The 19,558-nt window shown below is 48.0% G+C and overlaps 1 protein-coding gene across 1 annotated transcript in view; it reads right to left on the minus strand.

Annotated features, from left to right (window-relative positions):
- HTR4 (5-hydroxytryptamine (serotonin) receptor 4, G protein-coupled) overlaps positions 1 to 19,558 on the minus strand; it is a 115,312-nt gene that overhangs the window by 34,402 nt on the left and 61,352 nt on the right. Inside the window, exon 6 of the mRNA XM_009882076.1 lies at positions 19,178 to 19,558. Within this exon, the coding sequence (XP_009880378.1) occupies positions 19,178 to 19,558 (381 nt within the window). The remainder of the gene's footprint in view (positions 1 to 19,177) is intronic.

Below are 19,558 nucleotides of genomic sequence, written 5' to 3' on the forward strand. Positions count from 1 at the left end.
AGGAAAAATATCAGCAAGTATGTCTGCTAGTTAACTCCTCACTCTGTTAATAGCATAATTTTCATTCTTCAGGAAGAATGGAAAGCTGTTGGAGCTGTCCTCTCAAAAATCCCCACAATTTCTGCAGTGAAAGTATGAGATGAGGCAATCTCAGCCAGCTCTGCATCTGACAGTGCCTATGCCATTTCTCCTCCAGGGTCAGAATGCCTCTGTGCTTGAGAGTAAAGCTATAAACATTTGACATAGAAAACACTGAAGCTCACCCTGATCCAAGTACATGACATCTGTGGAGGAAGTCACCTGCCTCTTTATGACCAGATGTTTAAGTGTTATCACTCCCTCAGAATGATCTCAGAAAAAAAATGCACATTTCTCCACAGACAGTGGTGGCTGAGATCCGCTGTGGATTTATCAGTTGCCATTGACATCAGGGTTACCAGCAGAGACCTCTTAAGCTTCCAGAAGATACTATTTCTTCTAATGCAAACAAACCAGTCCTCCCTCAAACCTCTTTGCTGGTGGCCTGGAGCCCTGCAGCAGGCTCCTGCCAGGGCACCGTTACAACCTCCCAGCATTGCCCAGCAACGCCTGGAGCTTTGAATGTAGATCAGCACCTCGTAATACTCTTCAAATACCCTTCACACTTGGATCCGTTACGCTGTTCCTGCTCACCTGTTGCATCTGGTCCGTAAGAAGTTAAATTCATATAAAACAGCAGACATGACAGAAAAGTTCACTCTAGCTGCACAGAGATTGCAGGCAACCTTTCCTCCTTCTGCCATCTCACAGTGCAATTAATTGGGCTCGATGTGGAGTATGCTAGTAATTTTTTCTATGCTTCTGCGACCTCTTGGGAAGTTCATAGGTTATGAATTTGAAGTAGTGTTTACAGGTTAAATTCAAATATGATTTTGTAAAATAGAGGGTGGTTAATTTGCTTTGTACTAACTGCTTATGTAGACTTTGGGTGTAAGGTGCCAAGGATATGAACATCAAGAGAGAGGAATTTTTACTAAATAAATTAACTGGATGCAACAGGAGAAATTAAAGAAAGACTTGTTTTTAAAGAAGCAGCAGAACTTTAAAAACACCTATTAGTGAAAGCTATTAGAAATCATGAAAGAGTTCCCTGCAGAGGGTGAGGAATCTCCTTTGACTCTGAATGCTTGAAAATAGACTCGGGACTCTGACATGTGTCAGTCACAGGTTCCCCCAGCCAGGAGTTACTAATCTCGCACGTTAAGATATGATTACTCTTCTGATTACAATGCCTGCAAAATATGAAGGCGTATAGTGAAACTAGTCTTCAGATGATAGGATTTCAGATGGCTTGACATCAGTAGCAAGAAACTAAATCCAGGTTTATCCCTGCAATGTAAGAAAAAGCCTTTAGGTATTGAGGAGCTTGTACATCTTAAAGGAGATGACTACACTTTGTCACCCGTAAAAGAAAAGCACTGTGTGGTTCAATGAGCTCTTTAAGTAAGAGAAATCATGTTACTTAATCAGGATTAAATGAAGACATAGGGTCAAAGCGAGAATCCAGAAAAATCCTCTGATAGGGTTGTGATCAACGAAGGAATTGCATGCCAGGTATAAATCTCATTGATAAAGAAGCAACCATAAAGCAAAACATAACAACAAAGGTGAATTCCAAAACTGCCTCTTAAATGTAGGTATCTGAATTTTAAAAATGCCGTCTTCTGTGATGGATGATTGTAATGCTGAAGGAGCCTGTGACAGCCAAAGAACAGAAAGAGTAATGCAGAAGTAAGGGCTGGAAATCATCAGCTAATGCGGGAATAGCCTTACTCAGCTATATGTAATGGTTGATGTAGTATTTGCAAGACACTATGCGCTCCCGAAGGCACACATAAAGAAATACTGCATCTTTACTGGTGGCAAAACCAAAACAAAACCACATCTGTATCAATTCAGAGGTCAGGTCATCTATTCAAATGCAAACGCATACCGAGCAGCAGATGTTAGCAGCAACTATAATCTTTGCTATGCCAAATAAATAAACAAAACCAAAAACCTCAAAGTGGCCAATTTAGTGTTTTGAAATGTGCAGTTTAAGATGCGTGGAGATGGACAGCTGACTAAGAACTGAAATGACAGGTGGATGAGCGCTGCAGACAGGCCGACAGCAGGCTAAGCAGGTACCTGCGTTGGATGAAGCGTGTGAACCGGGCAGGCTGGCACCCGCAGCCACCCACCAATCGGGAATACTGGCAGTGGTTAAGGATCCAAAAAGTGACAAAATGGTAAAAGGCAATCAAATCACAGCAGATGTAGTGAAAGTCCTTGACATCTTCCTGGAGATATCAAAGAGCTGGCCAAAAAGTCTTGCTAATAACAGGGCTGTTCTCTCCCACAGATTCACCAAAGGCTTTAGAAGCAGTTTTAACTACAGCCAAGGGGGAGACTTTTCCACGGTGTGAGTTTACAGAGAAACAGGTGGTGCATATAGTGCTTAAATAAATTCTCCTACAGCAATCAGAAAGAAGGAAGAGAGTTATTTAAAAATGAAAAAGAAAAAAGAAGTTATCCTAAAATTAAAATGCACTTAAACAATTAGCCCTGAGTTTGATAGATATCTGCTGCCACAATGAATAATAGAATATAACAATAATGGCTTAGATTTACATAGCATTTCTAGCCCTAAGGCATGTGGAGCTCTTTGCAAATGCTGATACGCGTTGTCTAAAACCACTTTGACTGATAAAACATATTAATCTCTGGAGAGGAGGGAAACAGCAACGCATTCAGCACAGCTGCGCAAAGGTCTCGGTTGGGAGCTACGCTGTTGAAACAGAAGGGAAGTAGGTGGATAGTAAATTGCTATCCACAATGGAATTTATTCAGGTACCAAAATTAGTTTTAAACCCTGTTTTGGCTCTCTGGAATGAATGGAGAGAGGCTCAAAAGACTTGGGTTCAGATTCGGTATGTTGGTATGTAGTATGAAGGATGTATGTATTTACCAAAATGTAATTGTTTAAGTTACATTCAATTATTTAAGTGATATATTTTCAATAGGTCTGGGCCTTTCCACGTAACAGGAGGAGATACCAAGTGGTCCGGCCGCAGGGAGCACAGTGCTGTGTCCAGCAGCGCTCCTCTCTGGGCAACGGGTCCCAGCTCCCGGTGCAACGGGCAATGGACTCCTAATTACAGCCGGAAGGCAGAAAACCTGCACACATCTTTGTCGACCTCATTGCACCAACGCACCGGCTCTTCAGCCTCTCCTGTATTCCCAACACAGGACACACTGCTGTTGAGCAGCTCAGGTAAATATCATTACATGAGAGAGAATTCATTTTGCAGCAGAAGCTTTCCGCTTTAGGTGTTTAAACCTGAATAAATATCTAGCATCGTTGATTCAGGAAGCAGAGCTGGGATTAAATTAGGCGGTCCAATAATGGTGCAACGAATCGGTAAGGACTCGAGTGAAATCAGATTAGAGCTTTTCCCAACAGGTAGCGTCCTGCGTTTTCATCAAGGCCTCCAAGCCAATTAAAATTACCATTCAAATCACTTTGTGCAGAACAGGAGCTGCTTGCTTTTGCTGTCAGGAGACCCAGAAGGACGAAAAAGTAAATGTGTGGAAATCTAGCCCATCTCTACTGAGTGAGTCCCACCAGACAGACGACTTTCCTATTTTCGTCATGCTCTCCCTTGCTGTTTCCTTGCACCATCTTGTGCAGGAGAGAGGAAAAGGCACTGTGAGGAGAGCTGCAGACGCCGGACAGGAGGGAAGCAGACGGGAGAACAGCAGTAGGTGCCGAGGCTTTGCAGCGAGGGAGGCGATTCTGAGGCCCTTGGGAGAGCTGTCAGAGCTCTCCAGGGCTCCCTGTGGAAATCGCGTTCCTGTTCCAGGCCAGCGATTGCAAAATGCTGCGGACACGCTGTGCGTTATGCAAACTGGCTGTGCAAAGCAGAGAGAAATAAGAAACAGTCATGCGTGTTGAAGACCAGAGAGGTTTAATTGGAAAAGACAACAATTAATGTAAGTTACTTAACGTTTCCATTTGAATCAGAGAGACAGTGAAGTGAAACGCAACAATAACTGCACAGAGAAGAGGTGTTGACCTGCCGCGGCACTGGCCATCCCTGTGGCTTCTTCCCCTCTTCTACTTTTCCTAATGGCACCCATCCTTCCAGCACCGTCCTCCAACAGCGCCGGAGGGAAGACTGTCAGCTGGATCGCCGCAAACTGCTGTAAACCGAGTTACTTCCCATTTTTCATAAACAGACAGATGAAGAGAGGCTTTGCATAGAGCCCGGGGTTCGGTTATGTGGGCTTTGCTGGCGACACGCAGAAAGCCCGGGCAGGACGCAGGACGGCGTGGGCAGGCAGCTCCCGGAGTTACTGGGCTGAGCCCAGCTCCCCTGGATGGCCCCTGGGGTACAAAATCCCCACTGCTCCCTGCAGAAAGGGCTCTCCAGAAACCTCCAAATTATACGGGTCATACCGCAAATGGGGAGCTACTGAACCAGGGGTTAGGCATTCCCCTAGGGAGATATAAACCGGGGCAGTGAACAGCAAAAGTAAATCTCAGACCAGAAAGAAAGCCTTAACTGGGATCCTGCCCCACCAGAATACATCAATTGCCTTCGTTACCCAAAGCACAAGTCATGCAATTAAAAATAGACAAAAATGAGTTGATATTTCAGTCGCTTCCAAGCTCAAGGTGCCCTTCAGTGCCTTGGCTTCCCTACCAGAAACAAACTGATGCAGAAAAGAAATTCTGATCTTGAATCTTGTATCAGGCCAAATAACAAAAAAGGGTTTATCTAGGCTCTAATCTTTCTTTCCAATATACAGACATATTGAAAGAGATTACCTTACTAAAATTGAAGGAAACTGTGCTATTTTAAAACACTAATCCCCTCTTTCCTCCGTAGGAAATAAGATAAATATCTTGATTTCACTCGGTACAATTACAAGAAGCTTTTCTCTTATCAAAACTTCTCAGTTTCCTCTGGTATCGGGCTTCAGCAGTGTCCTGATTATTGGCAAGCCAGGTGGTTTTTGGGTGAGGGAAGGCACCAGCTGACTCCGACACGGAGTGTGGCGCAGATGCCAGCATCAGCTTACCCAAGGGCAGGAGTCCCTGTGGGAGCTGGTTTGTACTGGGAGCAGCAGTTTGCTTTGGGGGCGGGTTTGGCTGGCAGGTGGGACGGGTGTGCAGTCAGCGAGGACCAGGGAAGGGACGATGTGCACAGACGCTGCCCACACAGCCCAGCATGACGCTGGCAGCGCTTCACCATCCCCGGGAGCCAGTGTGATGCCGAGCAGGGGAGGGGAGCCAAGGTCATCTCACACCCTTTCCCTAGAGTTTAACCTTTGCAGAAAAAATTTGAAGGGTCAAAAGAAAAAAAATAAAAATCTTTAAACTGTTCAGCTTTTAAATTCAGCACAGATCCCTAGGAAAGAAGAAGAAGGGAAGGGTGGGAGGATGAACCTTACCCCAGACTTCACAGATGACAGCTGAGAGAAAAGAAATTAGTGTCTCGCCTTCCTACCCTGGGGATAACCCAACCTCAATAAAAAGCCTATTGCATTTACAAATACAAAGAAAGGCTTCAGCAATAACTTCAGAAAACACCCACAATAAGACATAAGTCGCCCCCACGCAAGCTGGAGGTATGTGGTATGTGGTAGTGCTGGTGGTTGCTTTGCCTTGCCAAAATCACGACAGGGGCAGAGCAGGGGCTGTAGCTCAGACAGCGAGCACAGCTTTGGGGATGGTCCCCACTACCATGTCCTGCCAGGAGCTCCCCCCCGCCCCCAGCTTTTCCCACTTCAATTAATGGTGCAAATCCCACTCTTTATTTTTCAGACTGTGGTCTCCCTTCCTCTTTTGCAGCTCTTGGCCTTTGGGATTTGGCAATGCCATGCCAAACTGCCCGGCAGCTCTCAGCAGCTCCTGCTCCTTTCCCTTCGGGGTGACGTTACGGTACGACAGAAAAAGCCTGGAGATGCATCTGTGTCACTGTTAAGAACCACTGCTGGCACCGGCTCCCGTTTACACACAGCTGCGAGCCTGTGTGCTTTTTTCACTGGCTGAAGCAATCAGCAGGGCTGCAGCACTGGCCTCAGCCCTCTACCCTGTCTCCCCAGCTTGCCTTTTTAACCCTTGCACTTCGACGGTGAGAAGAAAGCTGCTGGGGGAGAGCGGAGAAGGCCGCGTGGTCCAGGGCATCAGTGTAAGGTGGGTGTGGGCAACCGGTACGGGGAAGTGGCCGGGAAGGGAAGGGAAGGAGCCCTTAGTGCAGGTTTCCACCAGCCCGGCCATGCCTGTGGCTGCTTTGCCCTCTGCACATCCTCACGCACGCTGCCATGCTGGATGTATGTCCTGACCATTGCAAATGCTTTTGCCCAGAGTGGATTCAGCCTCTGTGGGCAGCACATCAGCTGCCTGGAGGAGCTTTGTGTGCCACCAGCTGCCACAGGGTGCCCTGGGCATTCACCTACTTGGAGAAGTCAGGAGACAGGGAAATACACCCATCTTTCTTCAGATGAGGGAGAGGGAAAAGGAGGGATAAGACAGTTGAGAAGATGATGATGTCCCAGCTTTTAGTTTGTTGGTTGTTTGTTGCTGCACAGAACAACACGCAGCCAAGCCCTTTGCCATGCGTGCAGCTCTCTGTTTTTATGGTGATAACTTCTGCTATTGTGGAACATCTAAATTCCTGGACCCGAGGGCTTCTCTGCTCTTGCATCCTGCACAGCAGCGTGTACAATCTCACCCTGCACTTCCTGACTCAGCCTGTATCTCCTGTTTGAGCTATCATGTACCTCCTGATATTTATAGCTCTCTGTGTCCTGCTCGTGATCCTTCACAACTCTCTGTCACAGTATTTGTGAATGTTACGCTAGAAGGCTGTTACTGTGGAGAAGACTGATGCCAAGTTGTAAAATCATGCCAGGGAAGTTGGAACATAAGTTTGATTGTAAATATTGGCAAAGCTTCATAAAAAATTACAAGAAAGCTCCTCCAAGAAATTACAAAACTCTTTTTTTAGTTGTTATTGAATCTAATGCTCTCCTATATTTTTACAGAATACCTTTTCAGCTTTGCAGCTAATGAAATTTCAGTGAAAATCAAATTATCTCTTGACTAAGATTAACAACATTAACAAAGGGGAAGACCTAGTAAGTGCTATACTCTAATTTTCCAGTCTGAGCCTCTTCCCTGGTACAAGATCATCCCCCTATACTATTTTTAACTACTTTGTCCAGTCTAGCTTTAAATGGCAGAATGAGATGGGTGTCACACACCCTCTCTGAAGAAGAAACTGCGAAATAGGAGCAAAGGCACAAAATAAATGTTTTTAGAGAAGTAACAGAGGTTATTTCAAGGTAACCGAGAGCCCTTGTGCTGAACCGCATGCAAACCTACACAGTTGTGCTGCCTCTGCTCACACCTCAGGGACAGAGCTGGACGCTGTTGTCTCCTTTCTTGCGTTCATCACCCCCACTGGGCGGCAATAAAATACTCCGGCTCCTTACAAAGCCACACGCTGCTGAGAGCTGATGGGCTGCGGCCGTGGTCCAGCCTGCCAGCTCAGTGCCATACGCTGTCCCTCTGCTCCCCAGCGGCCACCTCCTGTCCCCTCGCTTGTCCTAGGCACGGCTGCCGGGGCTTTGGGATGCCTTTCCCCTCTGAAGCTGTGCAGTACCCAGCAAAATGGTGAGCTTGCTCCTGGCTGGTTGCCCTAGTACAATAAAGCAATGGATTGAAAGCAAAGGGGCTGAGGACATGCCTATCCTGGAGATCACGTCACTCAACCAGCAGAGACCCTTGTCATCACCCAGTATGTCCTGAACAAAACAGGCTGCAGCTCTTCCCTGAACGTACTCTTGCTTTGTGTTCAATACCTGTTCTTGAACTAGAGGTTATTACAAAAAAAAGCCAATCTTCAATCTTAGATTTCTAATGGTAGAAAATTGCATATGATAACCAGTTGTCATGGCTTATGATTTTCACTGTTAAACATGAACACTGTGTCTCTAAAGCATGTTTGTGCATTTTGAACTTCCAGGTCTTTCCCTTGCGACACATCTGTGCATTAGACTTCTGTACCCAGACAGACACTGACCTCTCTACCTTCTCTAGTATAAAATACATAGTTCATGTGCCAGGACTAGCTTATTACAGTCTCTTTTTGAAACCTTTAATCACACTTCATTTTTTCCAGCCTCCCTGCAGAGCGTGGTACCCCACGGTGCGTGGGCAGCCCTGGCTCCTTGCCTGCGGGAACCGCCACCTTCACCCTTCAGGCAGAGTGTCAAGTGGGAGCTGATGTTCAGCATCGAAGCCTGTTTCACACCGGCTATTTATTAGATTAGCCTGTGGTCTGTGTTCCAGCACGCCAAGAGGCACAGCCATAAAGACCATGTTTCTGTAACTCTGTGGAAATATTCCCCTCATGCTCAGTTAACCAAGTAATTCAGAGCGCAGATAGCCCTGTGCGGTGCTGCTCTCTCTTACTAGTGGTAGCCCTCTAATCTTGTGCTATCTGCATATGTTATCAGCAATTATTTGTTTTTCTTCAGAGAGGAGATTAAAAGTAAACATCTTAGGGCCAAGACCTGTTCCTTAAGAATCCTGACTAGAAGTACACCCACTAGAAGATGGTAATTTTATTACGATTTACAAACTATGGGGGTGACCTAGTTAATACATGCCATGCTGATGTAGGTACCAAGTCAAACATGTCCCACCTTGCAAATTGCAACCTCATAAAATGAAATTAGTTTGGAGAATTGAGAGCCACTTTTCATAATCTCATGTCTACCAGTGGTACAGACATTACTCTGTCTTTTCAGATTTTTTTTATCATGTTCTAGATCAAACAGTCTGAACGCTGTCACCTAAGGACCACGTCCTCCCTTCCTATTTATTTGTGGGTGCAATTTTGTGTCAAACCTGGATCCTGGGAACGAGACAGAGGCAACCTCAGGACACTGTGCTACTGATCCACAGGGTTACGATCCTGAAAAGCCAACTTGCCAGCCAGCGGGTGACACCGCACCGCAGCCGCTGCCCAGAGGGGCACGGTGAGGTAGGATGCACAGGAACCTGGCCTGTGGGTCTTTTGGGAAATGGGGACAATTTCTGGTTTTTTTATGTTCCCTGATGGATGCAAAATCATCAGGATGGGGGAGAAGGCTGCACTTCACGGAGGCAGAGTGGTCAGGTATTGACAAGACTTGAAGCAGTTCAGCTCTGCTTCTGGTTTCCACCAGTGTCAGAATTATGGCAAAAGTGGGGCTTTCTGGGGTCCTGAGGCAGCTTCCTGCTACCACAGTCATATCATATGATGAGATATGACTTTTGTAAACTCATCAAGCTTCAGCTTGGTAAAAATTTGACCTTCCCCCCATTACTCTTACTAAGAGGTTGTTTCAAACCATCACTGCCATGATGGTTGGAATGTTTTGTCTATTTCCATGCTTAAATTTATTCCTGGCTACTGTATACCCATTTGTTCTTGTGACAGCATTAGTCCTTAGTTTAAATAACCTTCTCCCTTCCCAGTCTTTGCCCCCCTGATGTGTTTACAGAAAGCAATCAGATGCCTTCTCAGCCTCCATTTTGCTTGACGAAACAAGCCAGCCGTGCTCGGGCTGCGGTACGGAGCCGCGCGGTGCTGTTCCTGCCGACACGGGGAACTGATACTTGAACTGAAACTATGGGAGTGGAAATCCCACCCTGAGCAATCTCTGGTTGCACTGCTCAGAGGGCTCAGCCCTACGCCTGTGCCAAAGTGAAGGAAGTACTCTTTGCCACCCCTGAAGTTACCATTTTTAAATTGTTTTGGTTGATATAACATGGCACACCTTAGGATGGAGAGCTCTCACGAGGTTTCTCTCCTTGGCATGGTTCTGTACCAGGTGGAAAGAGCAGCCTCCAGAGTGACCCATGGGACCACCCGCTTGATAACCCTTCCAGCAGTACGCTTTTGGCCATGCCTAATGCTGTGCCTGCACACTTGTAACGGGGAAAACATACAAGACTGGTGAAAAGGGCTGCCTGATAGCACCCGAGGATGTCAGCATGGCTTATCCAGGCACCTGAAGCTGATGGAAACGATGCTACTGCAATTTAAAGTCAAGTCCTCCAACAGATTTATGTCTATTAAATGAAAAATTTCATTAGCTTCCCCTGTGCCTCTTGCTAAGCACTGGCGGGTCCGTGAGGACAAAGCCCTCCCAGCTGCATAACAGGATGTTTCTTCAGGTCCTCCAGCCACCACAGAGCACTGTGATAATGCGCCCACAGGGTACAGTCAGCTGAGGGTGGCTGCCCACAGGCCTGCTAATCAGAGTAATTTAATCACAGGTGCATGATGATTTGCATGCCAACGTAATGTTTGCATCTATTTGCTAAGATGGAGCAAAAAAAAGTCCCTACCATTAAGGACAAAAATCAAAATCCCAGCCCAAGCATATACAAAGCTATTAGCTGCACCCTAGCAGCACCTCATCAGCTTTTCTGAAAACAAAAATTATTTGTGTCTCTCAATAGGGAGTTTCCGCTAAACTCCTGTCAAAAAGAGGAATTACATAAAAAAGAAAAATTTGCAGGGAATGAAGATGTCAGGGGGATGACATCATTTGTTGTGTTTCTCAACTCTTTGCTCAGAAACTTCCTAAAAAGAGTTTTAGGAAGTAACCTGAAAAGGTTAGTGGGAACGTGCTTTATCAGCACATTCACAAAGGGTGAAGTTCTTGCCTACTGGTCCCATTAATAAGGTGACTGCTGGAGAAATTACAACACACGTCTGAAAGCTTAGCAGCCTGTAATTGCTCCAAGTCTCACAAGCACAGCAAAATATACGCTGCTTACATTGTGCCTCCAAAATGACCTACGGAAATCCAGTGTGAAACAGCGAGCAATGAGGCAATGAAGGAAAGAGCACACCAAGTCTGAGTGATCCGTCTTGGGGCTAATGACCTTGTAGTGAAGAAGATGATAACATATGTCAAAGCTCTGATCCATCTTGCAGGACCATTAAAATTCCCAGACAGTTCCTGCCAGTCAGAAATTTTAACCCTAATGGCCTGATTTTGCTCTAAATAACTGTATAGCTTTAGGCAGTAGTATTCTGCCACTGAAGCTCCTTTCCAAATGATACTTTAGTGATAAGAAAAAAACCCACAGAACATTTATTCAGTTTGTGTAAAGGGAAAAAAAAAACTTTTAGAAGAGTATTCGTGTTGTAATTAGTGCTAAAATACATTAAAAAAAAAATCAATTTTAAATCAAAGACCTGCATCCTTTGAGTTTAAAAACTGAGTCACAGTGAAGATTCACTGTGAAGCAGCACTGAGGCCCTTCCTCGCCCAGCCTGACCAGTTGCTGCCTTGCAGCCTGGAGCTGAGTTCCAGGCTCTTGCTGCAGCCCTCACACCCCATCCTCTTTCCAACATCACAAACAGAACAGGGCAGTAACACCTCCCTGATAACACAGCCCATAAACATCTCCTTTCCAGAAATAACTTCCCTCTGGTTTACATAATTAATTGTTTCTGCGAACGCGTGCACATGTGCGACAGAGAAAGAGAGAAAACAGAGGGGAGGCAAATATTTAGCATCACGTAGCAGCAGCAGCAGACCTGAGCTCAGATTCCTCTCTGCTGCTACTGAAATGGTTTTTACGGATTTCAGCAGGGAGGGCTGAGATATTGTCCTGCCTGTGCCCGACCTGTCCCCCCGCGCTCGCTGCCACGGTCCCTCCTTTCTCCGAAACACCTCTGCTGGTGCCAGCAGCCGCCACTCCGTCCCGCGGGAAAATGCGACAACGAAGGCGCGCGTCCTCCCCATCTGAGGCTAAATGCACCTTTGCCGACGACGCGCCCGTGCTGGGAGAGCTTTCGGCTTGCCAAACGCCACAGGGGGCTGGTCGGGGCTGGGCAAGCCCCGCTGCGGCTGCGGAGGAGCGGTGGGAGCGCCGGGGCTTTCCGACCCCCGGCAGCAAGTGTGTTACTGTGCCTCGGGAAGCTCTGCGGTCTCTGCGGCTGTCTTAGTGCCTAAGGAAGGATAAGAGATAAGAGGAACAGGAGGAGGCAGAACAGGAGGAGGTAGTTTACTTGTAAACCCAGATCCTTGAGAGAGACCTGCCAGTGTCATCAGAAAGCAGCTCTGAGTAACTAACCTCTGTGTTTTCTGAGTCAAGCCACAACTGCAGCCCACCAAATCCCACCGTCACAGGCAGGACGGGATCACCGCTCCATCCGTGCCCTATGAACACAAGTGAAGTGACCCACAGCGGGCACTGAGCCGTGCCTGAGCACACAGGGAAAGCAGAGCATTCTTTAGCCCATCTTGTGAAGCCACTTCTGAGCCCACGAGGTCAGAAGCAGCTGGAGGATTCGTAATGCCACAGCCACCAAATGTGCCCATTCCCCTAAAAGTGACTCCACAGGAGAAAGGGGATGGTGTGTGGTGGCACAGGGACACTCGTCCAGCCACGATTTGACCTGTGAGGAGGTGACTGAGCACTGATGGAGTTAATGACCTTGTGAAATTAAAGCTGTCGAAAAGGCATGGTAGTTCAGAAATCCTCTTTGAAAAGTCACAAATTGATTTGCTTCTGCAGCAATGGGCATCCTGATGTGTGTTTGCTGCAGGCAGCACCCAGGCTGTCGCTCCCATGGGAGGTCACAGAATCACAGAATCACAGAATGGTCAGGGTTGGAAGGGTCCTCTGGAGATCACCCAGTCCAACCCCCCTGCCAGAGCAGGGGCACCTACAGCAGTTGCACAGGACGGTGTCCAGGCGGGTTTTGAATGTCTCCAGAGTGGGAGACTCCACCACCTCTCTGGGCAGCCTGTGCCAGTGCTCCACCACCCTCAAAGTAAAGAAGTTCCTTCTCATGTTAAGATGGAACTTCCTATGTTCAAGTTTATGCCCATTACCCCTCATCCTATCACTGGGCACCACTGAAAAAGACTGCTCCCATCCCCCTGGCATCCTCCCTTTAAGTATTTGTAAGTATTAATAAGATCCCCCCTCAATCTTCTTTTCTCTAGACTAAAGAGACCCAAGTCCCTAAGCCTTTCTCCATATGAGAGATGTATGAGGTCCTCCATGTCGGGGTGTCAGGGAGACCCCAGGGGCAAGGGGAGATGGGGCTCTGAGCTGGCAGCCTTGCAAAGCCAGGAGGGTTTCGCGATGGCTGCTCATCTTTGTGAAAAGCTACCTTGTAAACACAGTGGGAAAAGTCTCTTTATCTTATTCACTGTTTTGAAGCCGCATGAAGTAACACAATGCCATCAGCCCATCCGTCCCGCCTGTACATAGAGGCCTCTAGCCCAAAGTCTCCTCTGCTCCTGGCCAGGAAAAGTCAAGGAGATAGCAAGAGCTGCTACCTTTGCCTGTACAGACTGGAAATGGCAACACAAAGCGAAACCCAGGTGCAAATTCCCCCTCAAGCCCTGACCCTCCTGCCAATCCCGCACCTCAAACCCCTGCAACAGGCGGGTCTGGCTGTGTGTAGTAGGGGCAGTGGGTGCACAGGGCACCCGTGGAGCTCCCCTCACTGTGCAGACACCACCGGAGCCGCGACGGGTCTCCCCTCAAATTACAGCAGACATCTCACCGTACGGCTGTGCCAGGAGGGGCGTCCGGCTCCGCGCTGGGGCAGCTCCGCGGGAGGGATGCACAGGGGGCTGAGCTGTGGGGCAGGACCACCCCCGGGCTCTCCCGCTGGGGAAGCATCACAGGCACACATCCCTTCTTCCCTCGCTCCGCAGCAGCTCTGACCCTCTCTCCTACAACCAGGGTGGATTTATTTCTATTCCAGCTGATCTGTAAGCCGTGGAGTTGCTAAACTTCTAAAAACTGGAATCCTGGGTTGCTGTGTTGCCTGTTCCAACAGCAACAAGGGAGCACCGGCGCTCGCTGCAGTTCGGGAGATTTACTGGCACCATTACTCATGTTCCCTATAGGGACCAGTGAGACCCCGCAGCAGTGCTCTGGCGTTGAGTGCCGGCTGCATGCCACGATTTACTGCACACTTCTCCCAGTGTTTTGTGCACCTTCAGAGCACTGACATGACTGTGGGCTGATTGGTTATTTATTTAATTTTGAATTTACGAAGATAATGAACTTCCAGCCCCCCAAGCTGCATGCTGCTTTTTTTCCCCCACATTGTTTCTCTTGGCTCTTCTAAAAGGAAAACCAGGAGAAATAAAACTGGCATCAGCCCTTTCTGAGAAGACCTCTCTGTGATGGAAAATGAGTAAATAAACCACTCGCTATAGCTCTCCCTGAAGAGACCAATACACTGTACTGTGCTGAACAGGGCACTTCTGAGAGGAAATGGGGAATGCACCAAAGCGACCTCCTTGACCCAAACATTCCAGAGTTTGTCTACTCTGATCATTGCTCAATTATATTTTACCCAAAGTCATCTTCTTCACTGTGGCAAAATTTCAGAACTTGTTTTATGCAGGAATTCAGGCAATGCTGATCTGGGTTCCCATCTACTTATGCTGTACGAGCGTTTAATGATTCATGAAGGCATGAGTTTGTTGTTTTGTGTTGAATAAATATCTATGCATGACAAAAGATATGCAAGCAATACGTTTAAAGGGGAAGACATTTCAGATGATTATGGCATTTTGCTTTCAGTCCCGTGGTGCACAAAACTCCTGAACACATGCTACAGCCGTCCAGAAATCCATAGCTATTGCAGTTAATTATTGTACTAATTTTTGCCATACGTTCATTGAGTGCTCATTGTAAATTCTCCTATCCGCTCATTATTCAGAATGATTCCCAAGTCCTTTCAATGAATGATATTCTAAACCATAGGTTATCAGAACTATGAATTGCAAATATTTATAATGAATTACACAATTTGTGCTGCAACCAGAGAAACAAACCTTTGTGTATGACGTGTGAGTTGCAATCTCAGCCATTGAAAAATGAATAGGGCATGAATTCCGGATTGTAGCCACACCTGCAGATTTCAATTCACCATTTGCATGTGTCCTGCCTGAATTTTGCTGCTGATGGTACACGTCAGAATTGAAACAGGTGAATATCCAGGGGTAAAAAAAAGGTTCTGGCAATTCCAACACTTCTAGAAAGCAAACTCGGAAAACAGGCAAATCGAAATTTTCTTTCAAAGCTGAATATTTAATTCTAATACTCTTGCCCATCCTACACATAGATCCAGCTGTAACCGAATCCCATCTCCTGGCCGTTCATGACAGCTTCAAACCACATTTTGCACCGCATCTTACCCCGCCCAAAGGATAGGTGTCTCTCCCACCAGCTGATGGAGAGTTCAAGAACAAAATGGGTGACGGGAAATCCTTTCCCCATCTTCTGGTTCATAATTTAGGGATAAAGTGGGGTGGTTGCCAGGGGATTAAGCAAGCTGTGGTCACCCTCACATCACGGGTAAGCAGCCGAGCCACAGTGCAGTCTGCTCCCTCGCCCCATTGCCACTGGGGTTGTGTCTGGCCCCAGGTGTGCTACACAAAGTCTCTCCCTGCCTGGGTCACCCGGAGCACCACAGTCTTCACAGATCATTTGAAAAATAAATTAAAAAAAAAAAAAGAAAGAATGAGAACTGTCTCCCAAGCGGTCTCTCAGTCTGTGTGTGGTGAGGGCGTCTGCCTCTTCTCACTGCCGTGTTTTATCGCACTCTGCTCTTCCTTCTTCTTTTTTTCCCATTCCTAATATAAATGTGAAAAATCCCAAAATGGGAATGTCAGAATATTTTGACACTGAAGTTATCAGAAGAAAAAAAGAAGAAATGCCTTCCCTCCCGGCAAGGCACTCTCACGGGTCAGACTCATCCAAGAGCAAGAGCCTGGATTTTAAGCGTGACAAACATGTTCTTTGCACTTGCAAACGGACCGGTGAGATGATCGTGAGCAAGGACAGAACGGTTTGAACAGGCAGAGCTGAAGGAAAGTTCAGATCGTCTCAAGATTGGAAGTAAAGAGCAATTAGAAACCCCAGTCCTACTGTCAACCACTCCTGACTCCCTTTGAGGCTAAATGACTCACGTCAGCTTAATACAAAGTCGCAAATCTCTGCAGTTTTGGGGGGAGGAACTCTGCCCTAGATTCAGCACAAGGGCTGTCCTTCTCTTCACTGCTCTCCCTGCCAGGGTACAAAAAGCAGCTGTAAAATCCCACTTGCACAACTTCCCCATTTGCAGACGCTCTTGGTCGGGAAGAAGCAACTTTGAGGTTGGAGAAGTGTGAACCAGGTCCAGCCCCTGTGCAGATCATTGGCTGGGTTGGTGTGAAGCCAAGCCATACAGGGAGGTTTCAGTATTTCAGCTGCTGGGCACAACCTCCCCCCGTATTTTCACACTAGTAAAGCAAATGTACACTATAACTTGAGAGAAGCTGCCTCGCTAAATTTCTCTTCCAGGCATGCTGGGTCCAACCTTTTTTGCATTTAAGAAAGAAGCACTGAAGAAATAAAAATTCCTCAAGCGAGCTTAACTATCCAAAGACTACAATTAGTTGGTTTTACTTTAATCCCCACACCTCTATCATCAGCAGTGCGTAATCTGCACCAGGGAAGGAAGTCACGCTTTTCTCATCGGTTACAAAGCTGAGGAAACCAGAAAATAACTTCTGTCTGAAGTGGTGATGCGCAGAGCCGCAGCCCTCCCGCACGCGGAGGGAGGAGGGGATGCGGCAGTGGGAAGCGAGTGCCTTCTGCAGAGCTGGAGTGATACGGAAAGGCAGGAGAGAACCAGATTTGCACCTGTGGTATGTTGAAAACAGGCGACACGCTCTTATCCGTAAAAGTACTCATAAAAGCTAGAAGTGGACAAAGGCCCTGCGCAGGTTTGGTTCTTACAGGGCCTTCTGCAATGGTTGTCACACCTAGATCGACAGGGTGGTTATACACTTCCATGGATAACTTCTATGCGGTACAAGTGGGAAGGAGAAGCTGGAAATGGGGAAAGCCTGATCTCAGCTCCATGGTGGGATCCATCATTTACTGCAGCCCACCAGAGCCTCTCCAGCCAACCAGGGTGGCCGAGACCACGGCCACCCCTACCTTTGAAGGAGAGGTGACTCTTCACATTTGCTTTGGCCTCCACAGGGACTTCGATATGTTTGAAAGACTCTCAAAATGAGGAGGTTTTCAGCTCAGGGACACCCAGCAGAGAATGAAGGAAACCACCAGCAGCTCAGCCCTCCTGGAGCTCGCGAGCCCACCTCCACCACCCATTGTCCCCAGGACAATGCCGGCCTGAGCCTGCCAGTCCCACAGGGCACAGGCAGGGCAATGAGGTCTCACAGAGAGGTAACTTAGTGCAAAACCAGCGAGACAACCTGGAGACATGAAGAGGCGCTGTCATTGCCATCTGCAACACTTGGAGGTCAAACGTCAGCACAGACTGAAGCAATTCACCATCTGGGCTGATGTGCTCCCTGCCCTCTGCATCTCCAACCCACACCTAAGAGAGGCTCCCTGTCATCTCTCTGCCTGGGATACAGAACAAAAAGCATCTTGTTGCTATGCTTACTAGCCAAAACAGACGCCACTCTCTCTTTCCTTGTGTTTAGGCCACCGGGCTGGCCCCTTCGCCAGTCGTCAGAGCACAGAGCTGCCCTGGTTCACCAAGGGTGGGAGCGAGCCCTCCCTCCCCGCACAGGGACGTTTCCAGCGTTCGCCCCCACAGCTCCCCAGCTGCAGGCACCGGGTCGCTCGCTGCGGGATGGCGCGCTGCGTCCAACAAGGGCTGCTCTCTCAGTCCTCCGAACAGCAGCAGAAGAGCATCTGGCTTGTCCCCGGGAGCACGGCTCCGACAGAAATCCAGGCTGAGCCTGGCCCAGCGCCACGCATCCATCACAGACAGAGGGCTCTGGGACCGTGGCCCCTGAACAGTTTTTAATCAGCAGAAGATAAATACGTTGCAATGTCCTTAATGACTTAGAAAGCTTGAGAGGTCTGTCTGTCTCAAGGCTCTGACAAGCCCTGCCCCACCTCCCGTCCATTTAACGGTTCAGGACTCTTTCCAAAACTTCAGAGACCATTGCTGAAGGGAGCTTGGGGCAAACCAGCAGATCAGACTCAGCTGGGAAGTGCTCAGTATCTGATGTAGTCTCCAGACGGGTTCAGCTCTGAACATAAATTTGGTTACCAAGTCCTCATGTGCACGTGAAGAGCCATGAATCCATATACCAGAAGAACCAAATCTCCTCTAGACAGCTGCATAGAAACACCTATGTTTTTCTTCAGAGATGGCAGTTTGTTCTGATATTACGGGAGATAATTGTTCTTCCCTCCCTTCCTCCCATGCTCTGCCTCCCACCTCTCCGCTCGCTGAGGAGAAGACAGCAGATGCTGTCTCATACCACAGAGCCCTCCAAACCCCTCTGTACCCCGGCGGTGCACAGCCCACATGCTCTCCTCTTGCAATGAACACATTGTGGTACTCAGCGAAGGGTGGGGAGTGTGAGGTGTGGGGTTCAAATTCACTGGGACCCCAAAGTGCCATCCACCAGGACTATGTCCCGTAGCCGTGCGAGGCACGCTCAGCTCCAGGGCTGCCGCAGAGCTGTGTGCCGCTGCCTTCCACAGGGGCAGGCTCTGTCTGGGCTACAGTAAAAGGCAGACATCCTACCATTTTCTGAGCTGCTCAACCAAAATGGTAAGCACCCCTCCTCCCACAGAGCCACTGAAGTGCCCCAGGAGGGTCAGGGCATTTGGGGAAGTTCATCCTTTGCCTTTCACTAGTTCAGAAGATGCAGCAGTGGCTGGTGGGGCTACAAAGGCAGAACCTGAGACGGGGCAAGGGGACCATGATCCCTTTGCTATAGAAGAAGGAGTAGGCAGCCTCCCTCAAGGTGCTCCTCATGAGGTCAAGTTATTCCCCCCAGACAAAAGATCAGCGCTTGCCAAAATGCATACACGACTTCTGCGTTCTCCCAACTCTTTCCTAAACACATCCCTAGAGAAAATGGGCATGCCAACACATATCTGTTATCTATAAACCAGGTTGTCCGAGCACCCAAAGGATTTCTGGGTGCTTCTCTTGCCCCCCTACCTTTTTAAACAGTTAATTGATTAGATATTTCAAATTCAAAGTGAAACCAATACTTTATGAAAACGAGAGCGTTACTCTTTCTAGTGACTCCAGGCATTCTGCAGCATCTGAGAAACACTCACCTTAGTACATGAGTTGATCCATTTATTGTGGTGGTGGAACAGGGGACCGTCTGCCCCAAGATGGAAGGCCTTCGGTATCGCTCATCACCACAGCACAGGATGATGAGGAAGGCACGTCTGAAAGACTTGTTCAGGAAGGCGTAGAGGAAAGGGTTCAACCCTGAATTGATGTAGCCCAGCCACAAGAAAGCCGTCCACAGCTTCCCCGGCACCGTGTAGTTTATGAAAGGGTCCACTATGTTTGTGATAAAGAAGGGGGCCCAGCACAGGCAGAAGCACCCCATGATGATGCACAGGGTCTTGGCAGCTTTGGTCTCAGTCTTCATGCGGTGCGTGCTGTGCTGGTCCTGGGGGTGCTGCCGGCCGTCGGTGGGGGCCCCC

The sequence above is a fragment of the Charadrius vociferus genome, unplaced genomic scaffold, assembly GCF_000708025.1.
Source record: "Charadrius vociferus isolate BGI_N301 unplaced genomic scaffold, ASM70802v2 scaffold3, whole genome shotgun sequence".
NCBI classification, from domain to species: Eukaryota; Metazoa; Chordata; class Aves; order Charadriiformes; family Charadriidae; genus Charadrius; species Charadrius vociferus.